At 49.9% G+C, this 18,993-nt stretch overlaps 1 protein-coding gene across 20 annotated transcripts in view; it reads left to right on the top strand.

The window, feature by feature from the left end:
• Positions 1 to 18,993, top strand: part of MSI2 (musashi RNA binding protein 2) — a 211,725-nt gene that overhangs the window by 127,421 nt on the left and 65,311 nt on the right. For all 20 annotated transcript variants that reach the window (XM_042026479.1, XM_042026475.1, XM_042026471.1 and 17 more), the window contains one exon: positions 157 to 205. In XM_042026479.1, coding sequence (XP_041882413.1) covers positions 157 to 205 — 49 coding nt within the window. The remainder of the gene's footprint in view (positions 1 to 156; positions 206 to 18,993) is intronic.

Genomic DNA, 18,993 nt, shown 5'->3' with positions numbered 1-18,993 from the left:
CAACAGGTTTCCAAAATGAGGAGCTGCCTCTGGCCAAAACCAAGGAGTTCTGCTCCATCCAGGCTGCTCCTGCTGTGTTCCCCCTCCCTGGTGTGTGTGCTGAGTTCGAGTTGCCAGCGTATGTTAAAGCACAGCTCTCCCCTCTTTGTCTTGCAGGTAGAGGATGCCATGCTAATGTTTGACAAGACGACCAACAGGCATAGAGGTAAGAGGGGTTGGGAGCTCTGACCTTGCAGTGTTGTGGCAGCTTCTGCATGGGGGAGCCAAAACCGCATTCAGTGTGATGAGCTGGTGGCCAAATCCATGGTGCTAAATCCCTCTGTCCTGCAGGTAGCACAGGGAGGGGCTGCTTGGCATGGCATGCCTCATGCACCGGATTTTCTTGTTAGAAGTGACTTTCCTGGTCAGTCTAATGACCTTACTTTGGGAGGACCATTGTCAGGCTCCCTGGAGAGGGTAAATCCCGTGGAGCTGGATGTGCTGAGGCTGCCGGGAAGCAGCGGGTTTGTACCGAGGTGGCTGGCATTAGTTAAGCTGGGCATAAGGCCAGTTAAGCTGAAACACCAGGAAATGAAGGTGCTAAAGCCATCCACTGGGATTTCAAGTGTGCTGGAGCTGTGAAACTGAGTGAGGGCTGCTCGTCCTCCGGTGGTGGTAGCTCTAAACAAGCAGGATCTCCAGAAGAGGAATTTCTCTGCACATATTTCTCGAGAGAGACGAGGTTTCATCATTCCTTGTACAGCTCTGTGAAGAGGAGCTGAGGATTATTTTCTCTGTCACGGCGATTCTTTTCAGTGGAAATAAACGATGCTGCTGTGCCTTTCGGAGAGCTGTTCCCATTCCCGCTGCATTCCCGAGCTCTGGCAGCACTGCGTTCTGCTGGGAGCAGCCAACAGGAGCTGCCCTGGGGACAGGCCCCAAGGCCCAGTTCCCTGCCCTCCACTGGAGATGGATTCTCTGCCGTGGTGCTGGGAGGCAGCGCGTGGCTCCTGCCCCCGTGCGACGACGCGGGCTCAGCGCCGGGGCTGCCGCTGGCTCCGGCCCCGGGGTTGATCTGGTTGTTGTTTCAGGCACGGAGGTGGCAGCTGCTCTAAGTGGTCTGGGGAGGCTGCCAGGGGGTGGGAAGGAGCTTGTGCCCATCCAGGATGGGAGCCCTGGGAAGGGGAGAGGGGGACAGCCGCCTCCCCTCACCTTCATCTCCACACAGGGTCAGCAGAGCTGACCCCAGCGTGCTCTGAACCCTCACTGCTCTGATGTTTGCTGTAACAAGAAACTCAGTGTGAGCAGATGGCTGGGTGAGTCAGGCAAGCCTCCGGGACAGCATTCCCTCCCTCCCCCTCCAGCAGCTCCCTCCCAGGCACTGATTCCTCTCCAAAGTCAGGGATCATAGTACCCTGGAAAGTTCAGCAGTGAGCACAAGAATTGCTCAGGAAGATCAGCTTTTCCGAGCCACAGAGGGTGTGTGAACAGCCAGTGCCTATCCATTTGTAACAGGGACCTGTTTAAAGCTCTTACTTAGGTTGAAAAGTTCAACCCCTGACAACTTTCTTTTATGTCCAGGGAATTTTCCACCCTTCTCCACGCAGTCACCCTTAAACGGGCCATAAATACTCTTCTCCATTCAGGATGTCGGCACGTTGTTTGTTGCGTTTAAAAACTGCCTGATGTGGAGCTTTGGTGCTGGGCACAAGGGCCCCATGGCTCTGTGGTCTAGGAGCAAGGAGAGCTGAGGGGTCTGGTCCCAGCAAGGCATGTACTCAGCAGGTTTGGCCTCTGAGACAGGTGGAAGTAGTCTCAATTTGCTGAAATGTCCAAAATCCTGGAGCTGGGTTCCCACCTGGCTGTGCCTGCAGTGAGCCACCTTGTGCCTGCTCTGCCCAGGCTCTGCTGCCGGGGTGGGCAGGAGGCTGTGCAGGGACATTAAAGCAGAGCAGTGGTGTGTGAGCCCTTCCTGTGCTTTCTGCAGGATGCTTGTCTGGTGTTCCTCAAGGTGACCCCTGCTCTGTCCCCCGCCAGTGGCTCTGTGCTGCTGTAAGCACTTCCCGAGGTGGGAGGGCACAGCAAGTGGTGTCTGTGCTCTGCTAGTGCTGAGCTCTGCTCTAGCAGCCCTGCTTCAGCGCTTCTGTGCTCTTTGGGGAGCCTGCAGCAGTGTGCCAGGGAGCCTGCAGGTTTGAACCTGGGTAATGAGCCCCAAAGGACCAAAGCAGGCTCCAAATGCCAATGTGATGTTACCCCACAACCTCCCCTGTGCTCCACAGAGTCAGGCTCTGCACCCAGGTCTGTCACGCTGGGGACAGGGTGGGCTGGAGTCCCTCTCCTGGCAAAGAAGGGAGTTCTCTGGCACCCAGGAGAGTGCGCTCTGTTTGGGAGGCTGTATCCCAGGGAACAGGCTTACCCTGTTGAAGGACAATGCTGCCTGTTTGCTGGGATTAGCCAAAAATCCTGCGACTGGGGAAGCCCGGACGGTGCCGAGGGGCTGCACAGCTGCCAAAGGAGAGAGAGGACTGAGCTCTGGGTCCTTACCCCTGCAAAGTACAGGTGGAAGGAAAAATCAAGTGTAAAAGGCAGAGTAAGAGTCCTCTTCATCTTCACGCTTGAATTTATCCAGCCTTTTGTGGCATTTTTTCCTGCTCTGTACAGGTAGCTACGCTAATCAGCCTAATGAACTGGCTCAGGGCTGTGGTGATGAAGTGAATTCTGCCGCCTCGACCGCCGATAAAATCACCCCAGATTTTACAAATTGTGACACTCTGATTGTGTTGGAAGCATGTTTAAAATGCGGTAGTGTGCAGCAACAGTGTTAATGGCAATTCTTAAAACCACTTGTGGGTTGCAATCTGTATCTTCAAATTAGCCACGGGAAAGAGGAATGGCAGATAAAATATCCGCTGTGGTTTGCTGTCGTTAGTCTATGCCTGGAATAATCATTGTGGGCACGGAAAGGGAAAAGGATTAAAATTCACTCCCTACTGCTAGAAGGCGAGATAAATTTCCTTGCAAGCAAATCGAGAGGGTTTGTTGACATAATTCTGGCACGTGTGTGTTGCTCCTGTGTGTGTATTTGGGGAGTGTGTAACTCACCTGCACCAGCTCTGCTTGGTGGAAATGCAGAGACTGAACCAGGCAGAGGAAGAGGGATTTTCAAAACTGCTCACCCTGGATTGAAAACCCCACCCAAAATAAAACTTCGTGCCTGGCATGGAGCACTTTGCCTCTGTGGTGGGCTTGATCTTGGAGGTCTTTTCCAACCTCAGCGATTCTATGATTCTATAACCTTAAAAATGCCATCAGGCCAGTCATGCTGTGCCTCTGCTGGAGTATGTTAATGTCCAGCTATTCCTGGGTGTTCTCTAAGGAAAATAAGACTCAGCTCTTATATTTCATGCTGATCTATTTAGCTGTATTAAAGGCAGGCTGCAAAATCTGAGAGTTTAATTGGAGTGGTTAATTTTGGAGTATTGTAGGCAAGACAATCCCAATAATCACTGGGATGTCTCCTTCCAAGGGTTCTCCTGGCTGTGACAGTGGGCACACAGAGAACCAGCACTTGATAAATATCCCTGGGTCAGCTTGTTTAGGTGCCCTTTCTTTTTGGAAAGAAAGCATTGGTGATCCTCTATTTCTGTACTACTGTATTTCTGCACTCCTCTAAAAACCACACACATAAGTTCTCCCAACATTCTGGCAGATCACTTCTGTCACTTTCTTCACTGCCTAAAATTTCATAGAGCTGAAAATTACTGGGTCAATCTTGAAAGGATTCAGTAATTGGAAAGAAAGAAAAAAAAAGAGGGTGGTGTTATTTTGTTACCCTTGCAAAGTGCAGATAAAATCTAGAGTCCAGCATTAGTTATTGATCTTTGGGGGTGAAGGGAGCCTGGCAGGATGATGATGTCCTTCTAACTTCATTATGGAGAGGAGCTCCAGGAAGCATTTCAGTGTGCTGGGGTGGGGGCCGTGCCCTTGGGCTCTGCTGCGCCGGGCGATCCTGATCCCGCAGCCAGGGAGGGTTTGTTGTTTCCAGCAAAGCTGAGAAAAAGCACCAGACCAGCAGGCTGCTTGTGGAGGAAGAGGAGGGAAGGGACAGTTAGATCAGTTGAGGGGTGCAAGAGCGGCCTGTCCTGAGTTGATCCCAGCATGAGGTAGAGATAAGCCGGGAGAAGGGGGTACAGTGGTTCTGTATCTCAGTGGGACGCTCTTGGTCCCAGCCCTGGGTAATCCCTGCCCAGCCTGTGCTTGTTCCATGGGTGCCTGCAGCCTTCAGCCACCCCAGAAGCTGTCCAGGACCTGCATCCCAGCAGCCCCACATCTTGGACTCGCAAAAAGCCTAAGATGTTGAGTGACTGAATCCCCCAAGCTGTAATTGCGGGTATTGAGTGTAATACTATATGTTTTTCAAAGCCGTCCAGCCCCCAGAGTTATTTTCATATCAATTAACCCTCTTGCACAGTTAAGGATGGCAGCAGAGAGAGGAGGGAAGTGACAGCCTGTGATTTGGACTCCTTTAATCTTAAAACTAAACAAAATTAAAGCAAGGCAGGCTGTCTGTGGGGTGCAGACAACATCCTACGTGTTAGGGGTTAAACCATATCCAGAGACAGACGCTGATGGCGGCAGAGCTCTGCGGTCACTTGGGTTTCTGCAGCTGATGCAGAGTTCTCCCTGCTTCCCATGCTGCAAGGAGGGTGCCCAGGCAGGGGCTGGGGGGCACCTGGGTGTGCCTGGGGCTGGGTGATGGGTGAGCATCCCTCTGGCTCCCAGGCCCTTGCAGGAGGTGCCCACCATGCCCTGAGCGGGACACCAGGGGACCGCTGGCACCCACGCATGGCATCGTGGACACTGCTGTGCCCAAGGCTGGGGGTTGATCTGAACCCACAGAACTCAGACTGAGAGGTTGGTGCCCCCCATGGCACTAAAACCACACCCCAGAGCACAGGGGCTCTCCCATCCTTCCCACGGGCTCCGCTCTCAAGGAGGAAGGTGAGGGTCATGTCCATCCAGCAGATTCCAGTGCATGAAAGTAATTGTCCAGGTGGAAGCAGTTGGTGTAATGGTTGTGTTTATTGGGAGAGACAGGAGTGGTGCTGTTAGAGAGATATCAGCTGTGCCTTGGTGAAGGAGGAGGCTTTTCTGAGGAGAAAAAATAGCCTTTTGTGTTCTGTCTGGCTGGACCTCGGTTCTGGAGCTGATCTCTGAGGTTATAATTGATATTTTTATAGATGAGATATAAATATAATTAAGTCACTGCAATTATTTGTTTATCGCCATCTCCCTCAAGTCAGGCAAGGTCATGTGCATTTAAAAATACGTCCCCAGGCAGTTTTGAGTAAAGAGTAGTTAAAATATATAGAAATAATTGCCTAATTTGGTCATTTTGAGAGTAGCTTTTCTTGGCAGCAGCCTGGCTATAGCACCGAGTATCCTTAGAACTGGTTGGAGGGAGCCTTCCCTCAGCTCACGGATTGTGCTTTTTAGGAGGCTGGGGCTGAGCGAGAGCTGCTCCAGCAGGTTTGACCCACAGATTTGGGGAAAAGCATCCATAGACACGGTGATGATGTTTTTTTTAAAACATAAAGTGCTTTAAGGGCTTTGGATGAAAAGTGTGACATAAGCTATAAATGGAGGCAGTGTTATTGTTATTGCTTTCCGAGATGAGATGGGCTTTTATTCCCCTGTCAGCTGTATCACTTCATAAATGGGACTCCAGAGAGTGCGGTTGTTTTGCGGGAAGCTCTGGCTCCACACCGTCCCTCCCCGTGAAATCCATCCCAGGGACCTGGGGCTGGCAACGGAGAGATTTAACCCTTGGTGACAGAGCTGAGGAGTGTTCATCTTCTCCGGAGGATCGGGGAGCAGTAGCTGCACACAGAGGGTTTGGAGCAATTTTTAAGCAAATATTTGCTTCTAAACTTCACGTGAGGGCTGTGAAGATTCATTAGTTAATGTTATTTACCATTTACACACCTATCAGTGAACACCATCAGTCACACCTGTCTGTTTAGATTGCAGCAGTGACATGTGCCATGTTAATATTTTATATGTGTATGTTTTTAATATTACATCCCCCCTTATAAATATTCATTTCTTAAACACATTAACGGCTGCAGCGCTGCAGAGCAGCCCTGACATCTCTGCTCCGTGTCACCAGTTCTCCAGGCTGGGGGATCCAGGGTAGGAGCTGGGATGGCAGCAGCATGAGGAGAGCTGCTCTGCTGTCAGGGCTGGGGGCCACTTCCCAAGTTTCCTATTTGGCACCAGTTTGTTGCCCTTAGGCTCTCATCAGGTGATGGGGACTGTGAGTGTCCCCCAGGGGCAGGGTGACAGCTGTTTTGGGGCAGTGCCATGCCCGTGGCTCGCCCAGCTCTGTCCTGCTCTGTCCTGCTCCCTGCTTTGGTGTTAATAAACACAAAACAAAAAGGAAAAGCTGCCAATTCTTGGATCCATCTCCCTTGTCTTTTAATTTCCTGGCTGGTGCACCTGATGTGAAGTGTAAAAATAAACACAGGCCAGTGTGAGCCCCGCATCCCAGCAGGCTCCAGTTTGGAATAGCAAATCAGGCTCCTGGCCACGCTTTTCCAGGCGATTATGGAATGTCTCAGGTGGTTACAGTCATCCTGCCCCTGGCCTCACGCTGGATAATGCCACCTGAGGCTTGGAATAATTGCCCGGCTCTGGACTGTCTGTCAGACCTTATTGCTTAATTTTATACCCATAATGAAAATTCCATCCAGAGGACGAGACGGAGCGAGCAGCTGCCCTGGCTGGGGTGCACCCAAGGAAGAGATGCCTGTGGATGCTTTCTCTGAAGAAGGGGAGAGGCTCCACTTGCAGCAGCACTCGAGAAAGGGGCTGGTGTTTTTATTTTCTTGTTTAACAAACAAACTGCAATAGTAATCCTGATTAGGAAAAAAAATCCCTCCAGCCTCCAGTAAAGGCTGCAAACTCAGCCCAACAATTCATTTGGAACCTCCAGTATCAGAGACTTTACGTTAAATACCAACTTAAAAGCACGTTGTAAAGAACAGTCAGGTTGTAAACTCATTTGTATCGTGTCTTCATGGCCATCACAGGTGAAGAAATCACTTAATTCTCTGTGCCCAGAAGGAGAGCCCTGTGCAGCCTGACCTTTCTGACCTGGATTTATCCAGCATCCTTTCAATCAGCCCTTGTGCAGGTTGAGGAGATGGTGGCTGAAGGGCTCAGACCCCAGCGCTCACCCTCCCCAGGATGGAACAGCTCAGGAAGGAGCCTCAGAGCCAGAGTGCACAACTGTCTGGGGAAATGCAGCATCTTCTGTGGCACCTGTGCACAGGATCTTAAACAGCTTTTCAAATATCAGTTGAGTTTTCTGGGGTGCAGTAAAGGATGGTTTTGCAGATCCGAGGCTGATATCCTGATGCCGCAGGTGGGAAAGTAGAGGCACAGAGATGGGAGAGGGCAGTGCTGCTCTTGTAGGTGTCTGTGGTGTCCAGGGCAGGACCACGGGCAGGAATGAGGCATTTCCTTCCCATGGAACTATTGTTCATGGTCTTTGTCTTGAAGAGAAAAATCTTCATTCACTTAGTCCTGAAGTGCATCAATATCAATGCAGCTAAACCACAGTTGTACTGGAGAGGGCAGAGGAAATCAGCAGAGCCACCTGGTCTCTGCAAGGTTCTTGAGGAAACATAAAGTGAGCATTGTGCAAATATTTCAGAAGTTTTCTAAATGATGATCATGGTTCTGTCACGCTTGCAGGGGGTGAGCTTGTGTCAGAGACACCACATCGTGTGCCCGGCTGAGGCTGCCTTGAGAGTGAGGTCATTTAATACGAGCTCAGTTTGCCTTCTCAGTGTCACTGCCGAGCAGCCAGCTTGAGTGACAGAGAAATTAGCACAAATCCTGATGATCTCTGAGCAGAAAGAAACCCTAAAAGCCACAAATAAGTTCTTGCTTATGAATCTACCCAGCTGATGGAACCCAACCCCTTTTGCTTCCTGAATGCAGGAGCCAAGTGATTAGCAGGGAGCACTCTGAGCCTTGTGGGACTGTTTGGAAATGTTAATTGAGGAAAGGCCAGAAACGGGAGGAGAACAAAATGCAGCATTTCCATAGACGGGCAGTCTGCATACAACAGGCAGAATTAAAATCAGCATGGTGACCTTGAGAAAACAGGCAGCTCCTCGCAACGTGCCCAAAAATGTGATATGAAAATGGGGAGAGACGCTGCCTCACTCGCTCCCTGGTGTGTTGATTCCTTCTCCCAGTGGATCACAGGGAGCAGACTGGGCAAGTCCTCTCCATCGTGCACAGGGGGAGCTTTTGTTTTTCACAGACCTGTGCTTTCTCTTGGTTGAGTTTGATAATGAATCTTTTGGAGCCCTCGCAGTGAAGGTGAGGAGGATGTTGCAGAGAAGGGGCTGGTTTGTCGCCCTGGAGTGAGTCGCCTCCATCGTTGCGCCTGGGCCCCTCGTGCCTTTAATTGCACAAGGTCATTGCCATATGTAAAAACCTCCTGGTGATTTTTTCAAACAGATAACACATCCTCTATCCCCTAAATCTTGAGATTCAGCAGAAACAGAGGTTACACAGATAACGCTGGTAACGAAGCTTTTGCCCCTGAGCCTCCATCCGAGCAGGCTCCGCCACTTGTTCTCCCCTGTCCTCACATCCCTGGCCGGGGTTCTGTTTCTGGACATTTAAAGTGTTGGGAGTTCGGGGGGGGATGCTCATCTGAGCTGTAGGTGCACAGGTGTACAGATACCTGAACATGTGCTCAAGTGTGTGTCCCTCCTGGGGGAGCAGCAATTGCTCCCAGGGTTGTTTCTGCAAGGCAGAAGCTGCAAGTGACTCTGTTGCCAAAGGAGGGCTTGTCAGGGGGGTGGAAATTGAAGGTTTCTTTAATTAGTTTGATTAATATGTCCTGGCATGGAGTGATTTTGCTTATGCTGTGTGGTTTTTGTATATATAAGCTGAAGTAAAAACATCTGGTGCTTTTTTCACTGGATCCGATAGAATAAGTTGAAAAACGGCTTCTTTCAGAAAACTGCAGGTCGGCACATTTGGGTTGTGGGTTTTATCTTTTTAATTTATTGAGTGTTTTCTGGACCAGAAAACTACCTTCAGCTAGAGTAGTAACTCAGTGATTGCTCCCCATTTTAAAACACCTTCCCAGTGCCAAGAGCTTCCTGAATTCTCTGCTGTGGGAGGAAATCAGGAGTGAAGAGATCCAGTACCGTTAATCCTCCTCAGCCCTCCCGTGAGTGATTCCAAACCCCTTTCCAGCTGTGTAGGGAATGGAGCCCTGCGTCGTCCCAGTGAATCCCAGGTCAGATGTGGGAATGAAAATGCTGAGCATGGATCTAGGCTGGGTTCGTGGCTCACACTTTGACCACAAAGCCATTTCTCCCTATTTACTCTCGCTGGGGCTGTTGCCAGCCCCAGTATAAGTCAGGTGGGAGTTGAGAGGTTGACTTCAGTCACAGCAATGCCCTGGTGATGGAGATCTTCCTCCTTACCCACTGCAGGAGTCACATGTGAACACATGTGTTCCACAGAGCACTGGAAATTAGGGCAGGATCCCTAGGGAGAAGTCTGGCAGGAGAATTTCCTTCGTTGTGGCAACAGATATTCCCCCGTCAGCTCACAGGGAGTTTGGATGAGCTAAAATCACTTCAAGTCTTGGCAGGGGGTTGGCTTTTGCCATTTCTGGTCCTGTTCTAGCAGCTCTGTTCCTCTTTGCCCTAAACCCAAACTAATAAAAAGGTAAAAATATTTGCTTTTGTGCTGCCTGGGTGCAATTGCAGGAAAAAAAAAATCAGATTACAGAAGGGTGGGATTTGTTTCCCATTCTCCCACTCCTGGTGGTATCCCACAGGTTTTCTCCTGGCCCTTTGGCTTCGTTCTGCTCCATCCTGACAGGGCAGGAGCACAGAGCCAGTTCCATACCTGCCCCTGTGGTTCAGGAGGGGTTGGGAGCAGCAGGAAGGTGGTGGGAGCTGGAGATGGGCTGCAAACCTGCCTGGCTGCCCGGGGAACGAGCAGCTGCAGAGGGAAGATGGGAGCAGCTGTGGGTATGAAATTAGTCATTCTATGAAGAAATGGATTTGATAAATAATAAAACAGTGGTATTAACAACAGATGCTTTCCAGGTCAGATGACTTTGATAAAAGCACCCAACAGCCGTGGGTAATGGTATGAAAAATATGTATCTATATTTATAGATCTATTTATATGAAAAGTCATATAAATAAGTGTGTGTGTATATGCTCTCTGTAAATGTACCTGACATTTTATTTCTGTTTTAAAATGACAGTGGAAGTGTCGCTGCTCCCGTTCTTCGCAGGCTTTGAGACTTGTCAAGAAAACCTGAAATTTGATCAATTCCCCGAAACCAGAGCTCCCTCCCCTCCTCTCCACAGCACAGGCTCCATTTGTTTTTATATTCATACCTTTTCATTTTGATAACTGTTTTGATTTGTAAAATACTATGCCTTATACAATGTTTCCTTTATGATGATGTAGTGTGCTCTTCTTATCTTTCACCTTAAATCTTTGATAAGAGCATTTTAAAAATGAAATTGCTACCTGGCACCATTACACACTCCTGGCTGCCTGCCAGCAGAGACGGAGCTGCTGGAGGAGAGAGGCTCTGGAGAGCCTTCCCGAGGAGTGCAGGAGCTGGGTTGGGATGGAGGAGGCTGAGGAGAGGGAGGAAGCACAGCAGGACTGACCCCTGCCCTCACAGCCGGGTGCTGTGTTGGCATTGGGAACGCTGTGGCCTGGGGAGCACCACACCTTCGCAGGGGTGGAGGTGCTGCCAGGGGTCAGTGCCAGCCCCGTTCCAGCCATGCCAGAGGTCTCTGAACATTCCCCTTTCGTCCTTCCCTTCTGAATTCCATATTAACCCAGTGACTGTCCCCGCAGCCGCACGGGGAGCAGAGGGAGCCCATAGGGGTCACTTTATTTTTTCCTCGAAGCTGTCCCACTGAACTTTGGGATTGTGATGTTTTGGTAGGGTAACCCAGCACTGCTGGAGTTACCAACACATCCAAGTAATTGAAATGTTTTTGGATAGCTGCTGGTTGTGCTGCGGAATGTGATTTATCAGGGGAGGCATCAGCAGTGGGAATATCAGTAAATAGACCTGTCTGACATGGCAGGTCATTTTTATTTTAATGTGGTAGATTTAATGAACTCTGGTTGTTATAATTCATGGCAGTGGTGGAATGCATCCATCCCCTCCTGATGACATTCGGTGCTGCTCCATCCTTCGTTAGTGCCGTTATTATGGCTGGAGAACTCCGCTCTCTGCCTTAGATTCCCAAAGTGCCCATGGTTGGCTGACAAATTGTTGCCTTTTACATTCAGTACTACTAGCAATAAACATAGCCAAAAACTTCCCCAAGTAGTTCATGCATTATAAATTATTATTATTATTTATTGAATCTCTCAAAAGGGCGTTTGCAGAGGCCTGTGGGTGTTCCCCAGGTGTTGGGGACGTAGCTGGGGCCATTCCTGCCCTGACACCTCTCCGGGAGTTCGAGGGTTGGAGCGTGTCGAGGTCAGAGCCAAGAGCAGCCCCCAAATCTGTTGTCAGGTGATTGAATAGCATTTGTGTCCAGCCTAACCCAACCTATCTCACCTCGCTGAGAAGAAAAAAAAAAATAATCCTGCATCAAAATTACTGCTTTTGGAACTGTCTTGTCTCTTTTGAGTAGGAACTGGAGACAACTAGACAAGCTTCAATGGAAGCGAATAAAGAAACGTTACTTTGTGAACACAATCTTCTGGTACCAGTCACTTCTCAACAGCCATTCAATCAAAATGCTAATGGCAAAGGCAACAAGGGAGCGAGGTTATTGTAATCCTAATTGATAGGCTGCAGGGATGGGGTTTGATAAGTGCTGTTGAAGAGATGTTTTTGAAATATGATTCCCTTTAATTACAATGATACTAATAAAAACTGAACAAATGATTTAATGATAGTTTTCTAGGTAATGGCCTGAAGATTTTTGTTCCAGTTATTTTGGAAGCTGTTTTTTTTTTTCTTTTTTAAACCAGAAATTATGAAAATCACCTCAAAAATAAAGCCGTAGTGGCAGGTAGTGACTTTATCTTGACTTGCGTGGCTACTTTGCATCAGAATTAATACTGTCACATCTGAAGCTTTTGAATAAGAAATCCAGTCATTTATTTATACAATAGACTTTGCTGAAAGCCCACAGTTGAAGCCACATTGCATGGAGGAATGCATTTAATATCTAGTGCTTATAATAATTAGGATCACTTATGCCAGCAAAGATTTGAAAATACATTTTGAGGGAGGGGCTGAGAGGTATTCATGGGGGTTTTACAGTGCATCAGGAGCAGGGGTTGGATCATATGAATGGAGATCACTGGCATTCAGCAACGGGAAGCTCCAAACTTTCCCAGGGCAGTAGCATTTTCCATGTCCCCTGATGGGTGGGAGGGCTGTGCCAATGCTCCATGTTCTGTGACTTGCATCTTGCCTCTGGAAATAGGAATACAAAGAGAAAGGGGAGATCTGTCACTGACAGGCAGCCTCTGTCTCAGCTAATTTTTGATGATTTAATTGATAACAAAACAAATAATTTTTGGGGGGGATGTCTGTGTTTTGCTGTTGTTGGCATGGGTAGGGGCTCCTGGGACAGGGAGGATGCGCTTTCTTTCCTTTCAATTTGTCAAGCTCTCTCTCAAAGATCTGCCAGAGAAGAAAGGGTAATTAATAGGCTTGAAGTCATTTCCGATGTGTCAGTATTTCTGCCTTGCTTCCAAGTGATAATGTTCGCTGGCTCGAGGCCTCCGGGGAGCCTTCCATCTTATTAACTTGTCTAGGAGAAACAGTGAGTGGGGACAACTTGGGCTAGTGGGTGACATGAAATAAGGATTTGTGCTGCAGCGAGCTGTAAACACGGGGGCCAGTTGAGTAAAAAGTGGAAAGGAAAAAAAAAAATAAAGGAAGAAAAATATATTAAAAAGGCCACTGGTCACAAGTGCAGCTGATGGAGGGGGGACGATGTGCTTTATATAGGGCAGCCTGTACTCAGCGCGTTGAGCTGGAGCTGATTTTGTGCTGTGTCACCCATGGCCAACTTTGGCAGTGCCAGAGCTGGGTCCTGGTTCTGTCTGGGTCCTTCTGAGTCAACCATGGTCCAGCGTGTGGCCTCTGCTGCTGGAAAACCTCGTGTCAGGGCTGTGGTGGTGGTTTTTTTTAACCAGAGGTAAATGTGTAAATCTGGGGCTGTCCTGTGTGTTCGGTCCTGTCCTGCTGTCCCTGCACGGCCGGGGCACACAGAGCCACCGCCCCGAGCAGCTGCGGCCGAGGGCCTGCAGGGCCACCAGTGGCTTTGGGATGCTCAGGCTGAGGCACTGGAAAGGGACCTGTTTGTCAGCACCCCAAGGGCTGGGCCCGTGTCCTCATCGCTCCGGCTCGTTGCCAAGTCAGTTGGCAGCTTTTGAAGCCTTTCTCGGTTGTGTTTGAGAACTTCCGTGTTAGACTGGGGACACTTGGGTGTGCAGGCGCCTTCCTTCTCGGAAGAACCGCAGGGATTAAGTAATCCTGCATCCCATACGGAGCCTGGGACGCGCTGGCACTTGAACAGCAACCTGGTGGAGTTGTGCAGCAGTGACAGGGTCCCTGGTGTCGCCCAGGTGAGGGAGTAGCTGTGCCTCATGGTTGGAGTGTGGAGAGAGGGGAGAGACCCCCTTATTCCATGTAGTTCAAAACCTGCTCTTCAGAGCTCCTCGAATCCTGCACACTCTGTCAAGGGGAGAGGTCAGCTGGTTGTAGGTGGGTCTGGTGTTCAGGTTCAGTACCAGCTGGAGGACAGGCTGTAAAGAGGGACAGAGCGAGGAGGGGGTGTTTGGGGGTGGTGTTGCTGCAGCTGAGCCCAGCCCGGCCCTGCCGAGCGCCGCTGCGGCTGCCGGAGCTCTGACCTTCGTGGCAGATGTGCCCTTACATAAGGGGGGTGCTGCATCTACAATTTAACCTTCTTTGCTTTTCTTGGCTTGGTTTTAAGTTCTCCTCGACCACACAAGCATGAGAGCAGCTTCATGAGCCGTGCAGGAGGGACCCAGTGGGGACAGCGCCAGTCCCACCGTGGACGAGCTGTTCCTTGGGACTGTTCCTTTGTGATGTTTTGAAGTAGCAAACCTTGGTGTTTTGGGTCACTGGGAAGGAACAGGATGTCTTTCAGGTATTGACAGGTTTTTGTTCCTTTTCTCTTCTCTCCTGATTTTACCCCTGTTTGTCAAGCTCACTTCTCCTGTTCCAGAGAAGTTATTACTGCTAAACATCTCTGACACCTCTTGGCAAAGTGTGAGGTGGCCACAATGAAAAAAACAAGGAAGCCTCCTCAAAGCTCTTCAGTGATTAAGCCACTTAACTGGCAAGTTCTTCTCTTCCACTGCTGAGCATGTTTCTGCCCAATGGAGTTCCCCTTGCAAGCACTTATTAGGGAGGCTCTGGTATAATCTAATTAAAATTTGGTTTAATATTCTGTGAAAATGAAAACTGAATCCTCCCTGCTCGAAAGAATGACCGTGCATGTATTAGTCCTCTGTTTTGTTGTTGTTGTTGGCTTATTCAAATATTAACACTGCCTGCACTCTCAAAATGATGGTTTGTGTCCATTAACAGGGCTTAATTCCCAAATTTAATGATGAGTGATACACAGGAATTGGTGAAAGCTGCTTGCTGGATACTTTTTATTATGTTTTTTATGCTAATGTTCTTTCCTGGAGGTAAATAAGAGGAGGGGATGCTGGGCAATATTATTACTGTGAAATTAAAATAAAGTCTCATTATTTGAGGATGGAATTTAGTGGCTGAAGGTTTACTCTTCATTTGCAGCTTCATTCTGAATTCTTCCAACTAATTACCTGCTGATTAGTTGAGGACAGGTGTTGCTCACCTTGGCCTTGAGCATCAGGTTATCTCCTGGGCAGGGTGTTGGGGTGGCTGTATTTGGTACACGTGAAGAAGGTACTGACCTCCAACAAATAGGTAACAGCAACTTCCCTGCATTTTCTGGTCAGACTTAACTCTTCTTTAGGGAAAAGCTTTTTTGGGAGGAAAAAAAATACAGAATTTAAAGCTGGAATTTATTTATAAAACACCCAAACCTTTTATTCTTGCATTGAAGATGGGAAAATGACCAGAATGTCAGAAAACCTCCAACTATCTGAATGTTTCCTTCCCTTTCCCCACCTGTCTTTCTGAACTTGATTTTAAACGTGGAAATATCTCTGTTTCTGATCTATTGAAGGTTCCCATCAGTGACCAGCAGAAAGGCTGCTCTGGCGTGCGTCTCCTGTGGGCAAAAGATAACTTTAAAAAGCACAGGTTTTATCTGGAGAGAGCGGGGTGGGAGGCAGGAGCCACGGGGATGGATCACTGGAAACTTTCTCTGCACAGGGAGCGGGATCTGCCAGGAAAGTGTGTCAGGAAAATCCCCTCAGAGCAGATGTGCTTTGGGATTGCAGAGTCTCTGAGTGGTATTGAAGGCACTTTACCAACTCGGGCAGGGCAGCCAAAGCCAGCACACCCCTTCCCAGACCCTGCTCCCTCCTTCTCCTCGGGGGCAGGGCACGAGTGAGGCTGTGCCAGGCTGGAAGGACTGTAACCAGTGCTCTCTTGTGGTGGCAACTCAAGAAACAAGGAGTGTTTGGAAGGAGAGCCTTTACTCTTGAGAGTTTCAAGGGAAGGTGCTGAAAACCACAACAAGGCTTGGCAGGGCGAGCGGCCTGGCTGCACCCGGGGTCAGCGTGGGGCTCCACGGGGTTACGGTGTGTCCACCCTCTGTGTGAGAACACAGAACCACCCAGCAAAGAGCCCACAAAGCCTGGGCTCAGGAGGTGCTCATGCCAGTGGGATTTCTGCCATGAAACCCCTGGTTTGCACTGTCCCCCCGAGCCCTCAGGCTGATGCTCTGCCCACAGATGACCACTGAGCCCTTGCACTGACCAGACTGGGGGCGACTCGTGGGATGAGGTGGGGTCTAGCTGGATGGTGCTGACATCAGCTGGGGGGGATGGATGTTGAAATCATCAAAACAGTCAACAGCTGGTTTCATACGGGTTCTCTCGCTTATGCGACTGATCAGAGATGATTTTGGCGCTTGCCATGAGCACGCCCAGCCGGAGCAGTGGCCATGCAGGCGCCTCTGGGGGGCTGCATTATTTCCCAGTCCTTCTGCACTCTGTGGCACGGGATAAATCACCCATCCTAGGATAGATGGATGGAATGTGGTGTCAGGCGGGTGGCAGCCTCACCAGGCTGAAACCACAATGACATCATGAAGCAGATCAAAACATTAAGTCTTTAAAACCATATGTTCGATGTGTCATATCACAAGAGCTTTATATCCCTATTGATAACGATCAGCTGCGCGTTATCTCTGCTTTCTCGCCGGTACATTTCTTACAAGCTGATAAACTTTGAGCTGGATGAGAACCAAGTGTGCCACGTTGGTAACGTCTGGAGCGGGGCTGGAATAGCCTGCCCAGGGGCTGATAACAGGGTGATAGCAGGACCCGCTGTTCCAGATGATTCTCAGCACCTCTGCTCCAGGTCTTCTGTCCTGGTGGTGGGCTCCAGGTGCTGCAGTGATCCTGCCAGCCCTGCCCGTGCTCCACAGCCAGGTAGCCACCGTGGCCAGCAGAAATGGATAAATACCAGTGAGCATTGATGTTTCAGGAGTGGGATGCCTCGCTTCACTTGGCATTTTAATCTCTTCCAGCACTAGGCTGGAATAAGCACTTTCTTAGTGTGCGGTGATTTATTTTGTTAAAAACTAAAGCATTATTCATAATTACGCAGTTTTATGAGAGTAGCCATAGCAGTGTTCTTCCTGTGGTTGGCTGTGGGAGCTGGAATAATATTTAAATAAGAGCCCTGGGGAAAGGACACGCTCACATTCGGCGCGGGGCTCAGCCTATTGAACTGGTGTATAATTACCTCTATTCAGCACCACTGCTCCAGTTATCAGCCGGCGTCAGGGGGAAGGCCAGCGCTTCGAAATGACACAGATTGTTAGAGAACATCAAACTTTTTTAATACAGTTAATGATCCTCAGCTATAAATAGCCTGTTCCTGGTGACTGGCACTGAGGGTTTGTGCTGAGCTGCACAGTGCTGTAGTTTGTTGGGTTTTCTTTTCTCCTTCCACAGATACTGTAGATGCTTTACAAACAGGGTAAATAGACCCTTTCTGGGTTGGGAGGTGAAGGTCCTACCCAGCAGGAATTTGCCCGAGGTTGTGTATGAGGTGGGAGTCCAGCAGCTTCATCCCCTGGTCTTTTTGACTCTTGCCCCCCACCATGGACTGGAATGGGGATGGCTCCTCTGGGGCTTCTCACCTCTCCTGTGCCACTGGGTAGTCTTCTGGGAATGGCCAGGCCTTCGTTTCATGGCAAGACAGGCAGCTTTTGTATATGCTGTGCCCCAAAATTTCCTCTGTCCTCTCTCCAGTTAAATATGACTGTAGGTTCATGGAGGAGAGTTTTGAGATGGTGCTCTCGGAGTTTGGTGGCAGCTGCAGTCCAAGAGCTTGAAACAAGAAGGACTTGGTCCAAAGGAGCCCTTGTCCTGGCAGTGCCCCGCTCTGACCCAGTAAATCCCTGAGCAAGTGTAAATCTGCTGAGGGGAATTGTCTGCAGAAGGCCTGGCTGGGGCATTTCTCTGTGCTCAGGCTGCATCACGAGCAGTTCCTACTCCCTGGGAGTGCACAGATCCCTGTAGGTTGCTTTACCCTTTACAAAATGGGATTTGAGCCAGCCAGGAAGTCTGAGAGTGGCACTTAAAAGCTCGGAGTGCCGCAGACACGCTGAGCCGTTCGCTGGAGGCAGTGTGTGAGGCTGAGATGGGGCATCAGGCTGAGCTCAAGAGGGTTTCCCGTCAGCAATGCTGCTGAGTATCTCAGCAAAATGATGCCAAAACCCCCCGAAACCCTGAACTGACTCCTGAACTCCAGTGCAGCGATGGAACAGCCGCGTTTCCCGCTGCCCAGAGGCCGCGGTGAGACTCTGCCACAGCTTTGTTCTCCGGAGCCTGCAGGGACCACGGGAAAAGGTCATTGCACAAACAGCGCTCCTCCACGGAGAGCTCTTTGTCTGCTTTGAAAGCGGGGAAGCAAAGGGGATTCTCATGGAATGCCTGCCCCCCACCCCAGCCCACCCCACGTGTTCCCGCTTCCAGCCCAGGCTCGGGTCAGGAGTCAGCCCTTGCTGGATCTGGGGCTGTGGCTGCTTTTTAGTGCTGTGGGTTTGCTCCCGGCACGGGTGAGGATGGAGCCGGCGGCTGGGGATGAGCACAGGGATGGAGCTGGAGGCCTGGGCACTGTGAGAACACCCCGGGGAATGCTCAGGGTGTGTAATTAGTTCCCCGTTTCCTCTGCCTGTGACTGCTGCTCCTGGCGCTTTTGTTTTTAAGGATAAAGATTTCAGCGTTTCCCCGAAGGTTTGAACAAAGGTTGAGCGCGGGGGGAAATCCATAAAACAATGTCACCAAAACACGGGGAGGAGAGGGAAGCTTTAATAAAGCTTTGCTGGCCCTGTGCACCTGGGAGTCGGGCTGGGATGGATTCGAACAGGAGAGAGGCGCTGGAGAAGGTCACCTCTGAAGGTGGCAGATGACAGAGCAGTGTGGCCGCGCTTCTGGGGGAGCTTTGGCAGGAACCCATCTGTCCATAGGTGTTTATTCATCCCATCCTCCGGCATGTGATTCCCTGGCATCCTAGGGCTGGGCAGAGCTGAGGAAGGTGCTTGTGCTTGGGTGGATCAGGCATAGATAGAGGAGAGAAGATTTCAAGGGAACCATTCACAGCAGGGAATGACTCGGCTGTAGCTGTCACAGGAACTCAGAAGACCGTGGTGAGGCACTCAGCGATGACAAATCATGGATTTTGGATGGCTCAGCAGAGAAAGTCCCTCTCTTTTTACCTCATCCATCTGTGCATGGTCTTGAAAAGTGGCTGCAGGGGAAGGGAAGCAC

This window comes from Corvus kubaryi, unplaced genomic scaffold, assembly GCF_017639235.1.
Source record: "Corvus kubaryi isolate FWS band 111438036 unplaced genomic scaffold, C.kubaryi_AGA036_p1.0 37284, whole genome shotgun sequence".
NCBI classification, from domain to species: domain Eukaryota; kingdom Metazoa; phylum Chordata; class Aves; order Passeriformes; family Corvidae; genus Corvus; species Corvus kubaryi.
The sequence above is the reverse complement of the archived record's forward strand: the minus strand, read 5'-3'. Positions and strand labels throughout refer to the sequence as shown.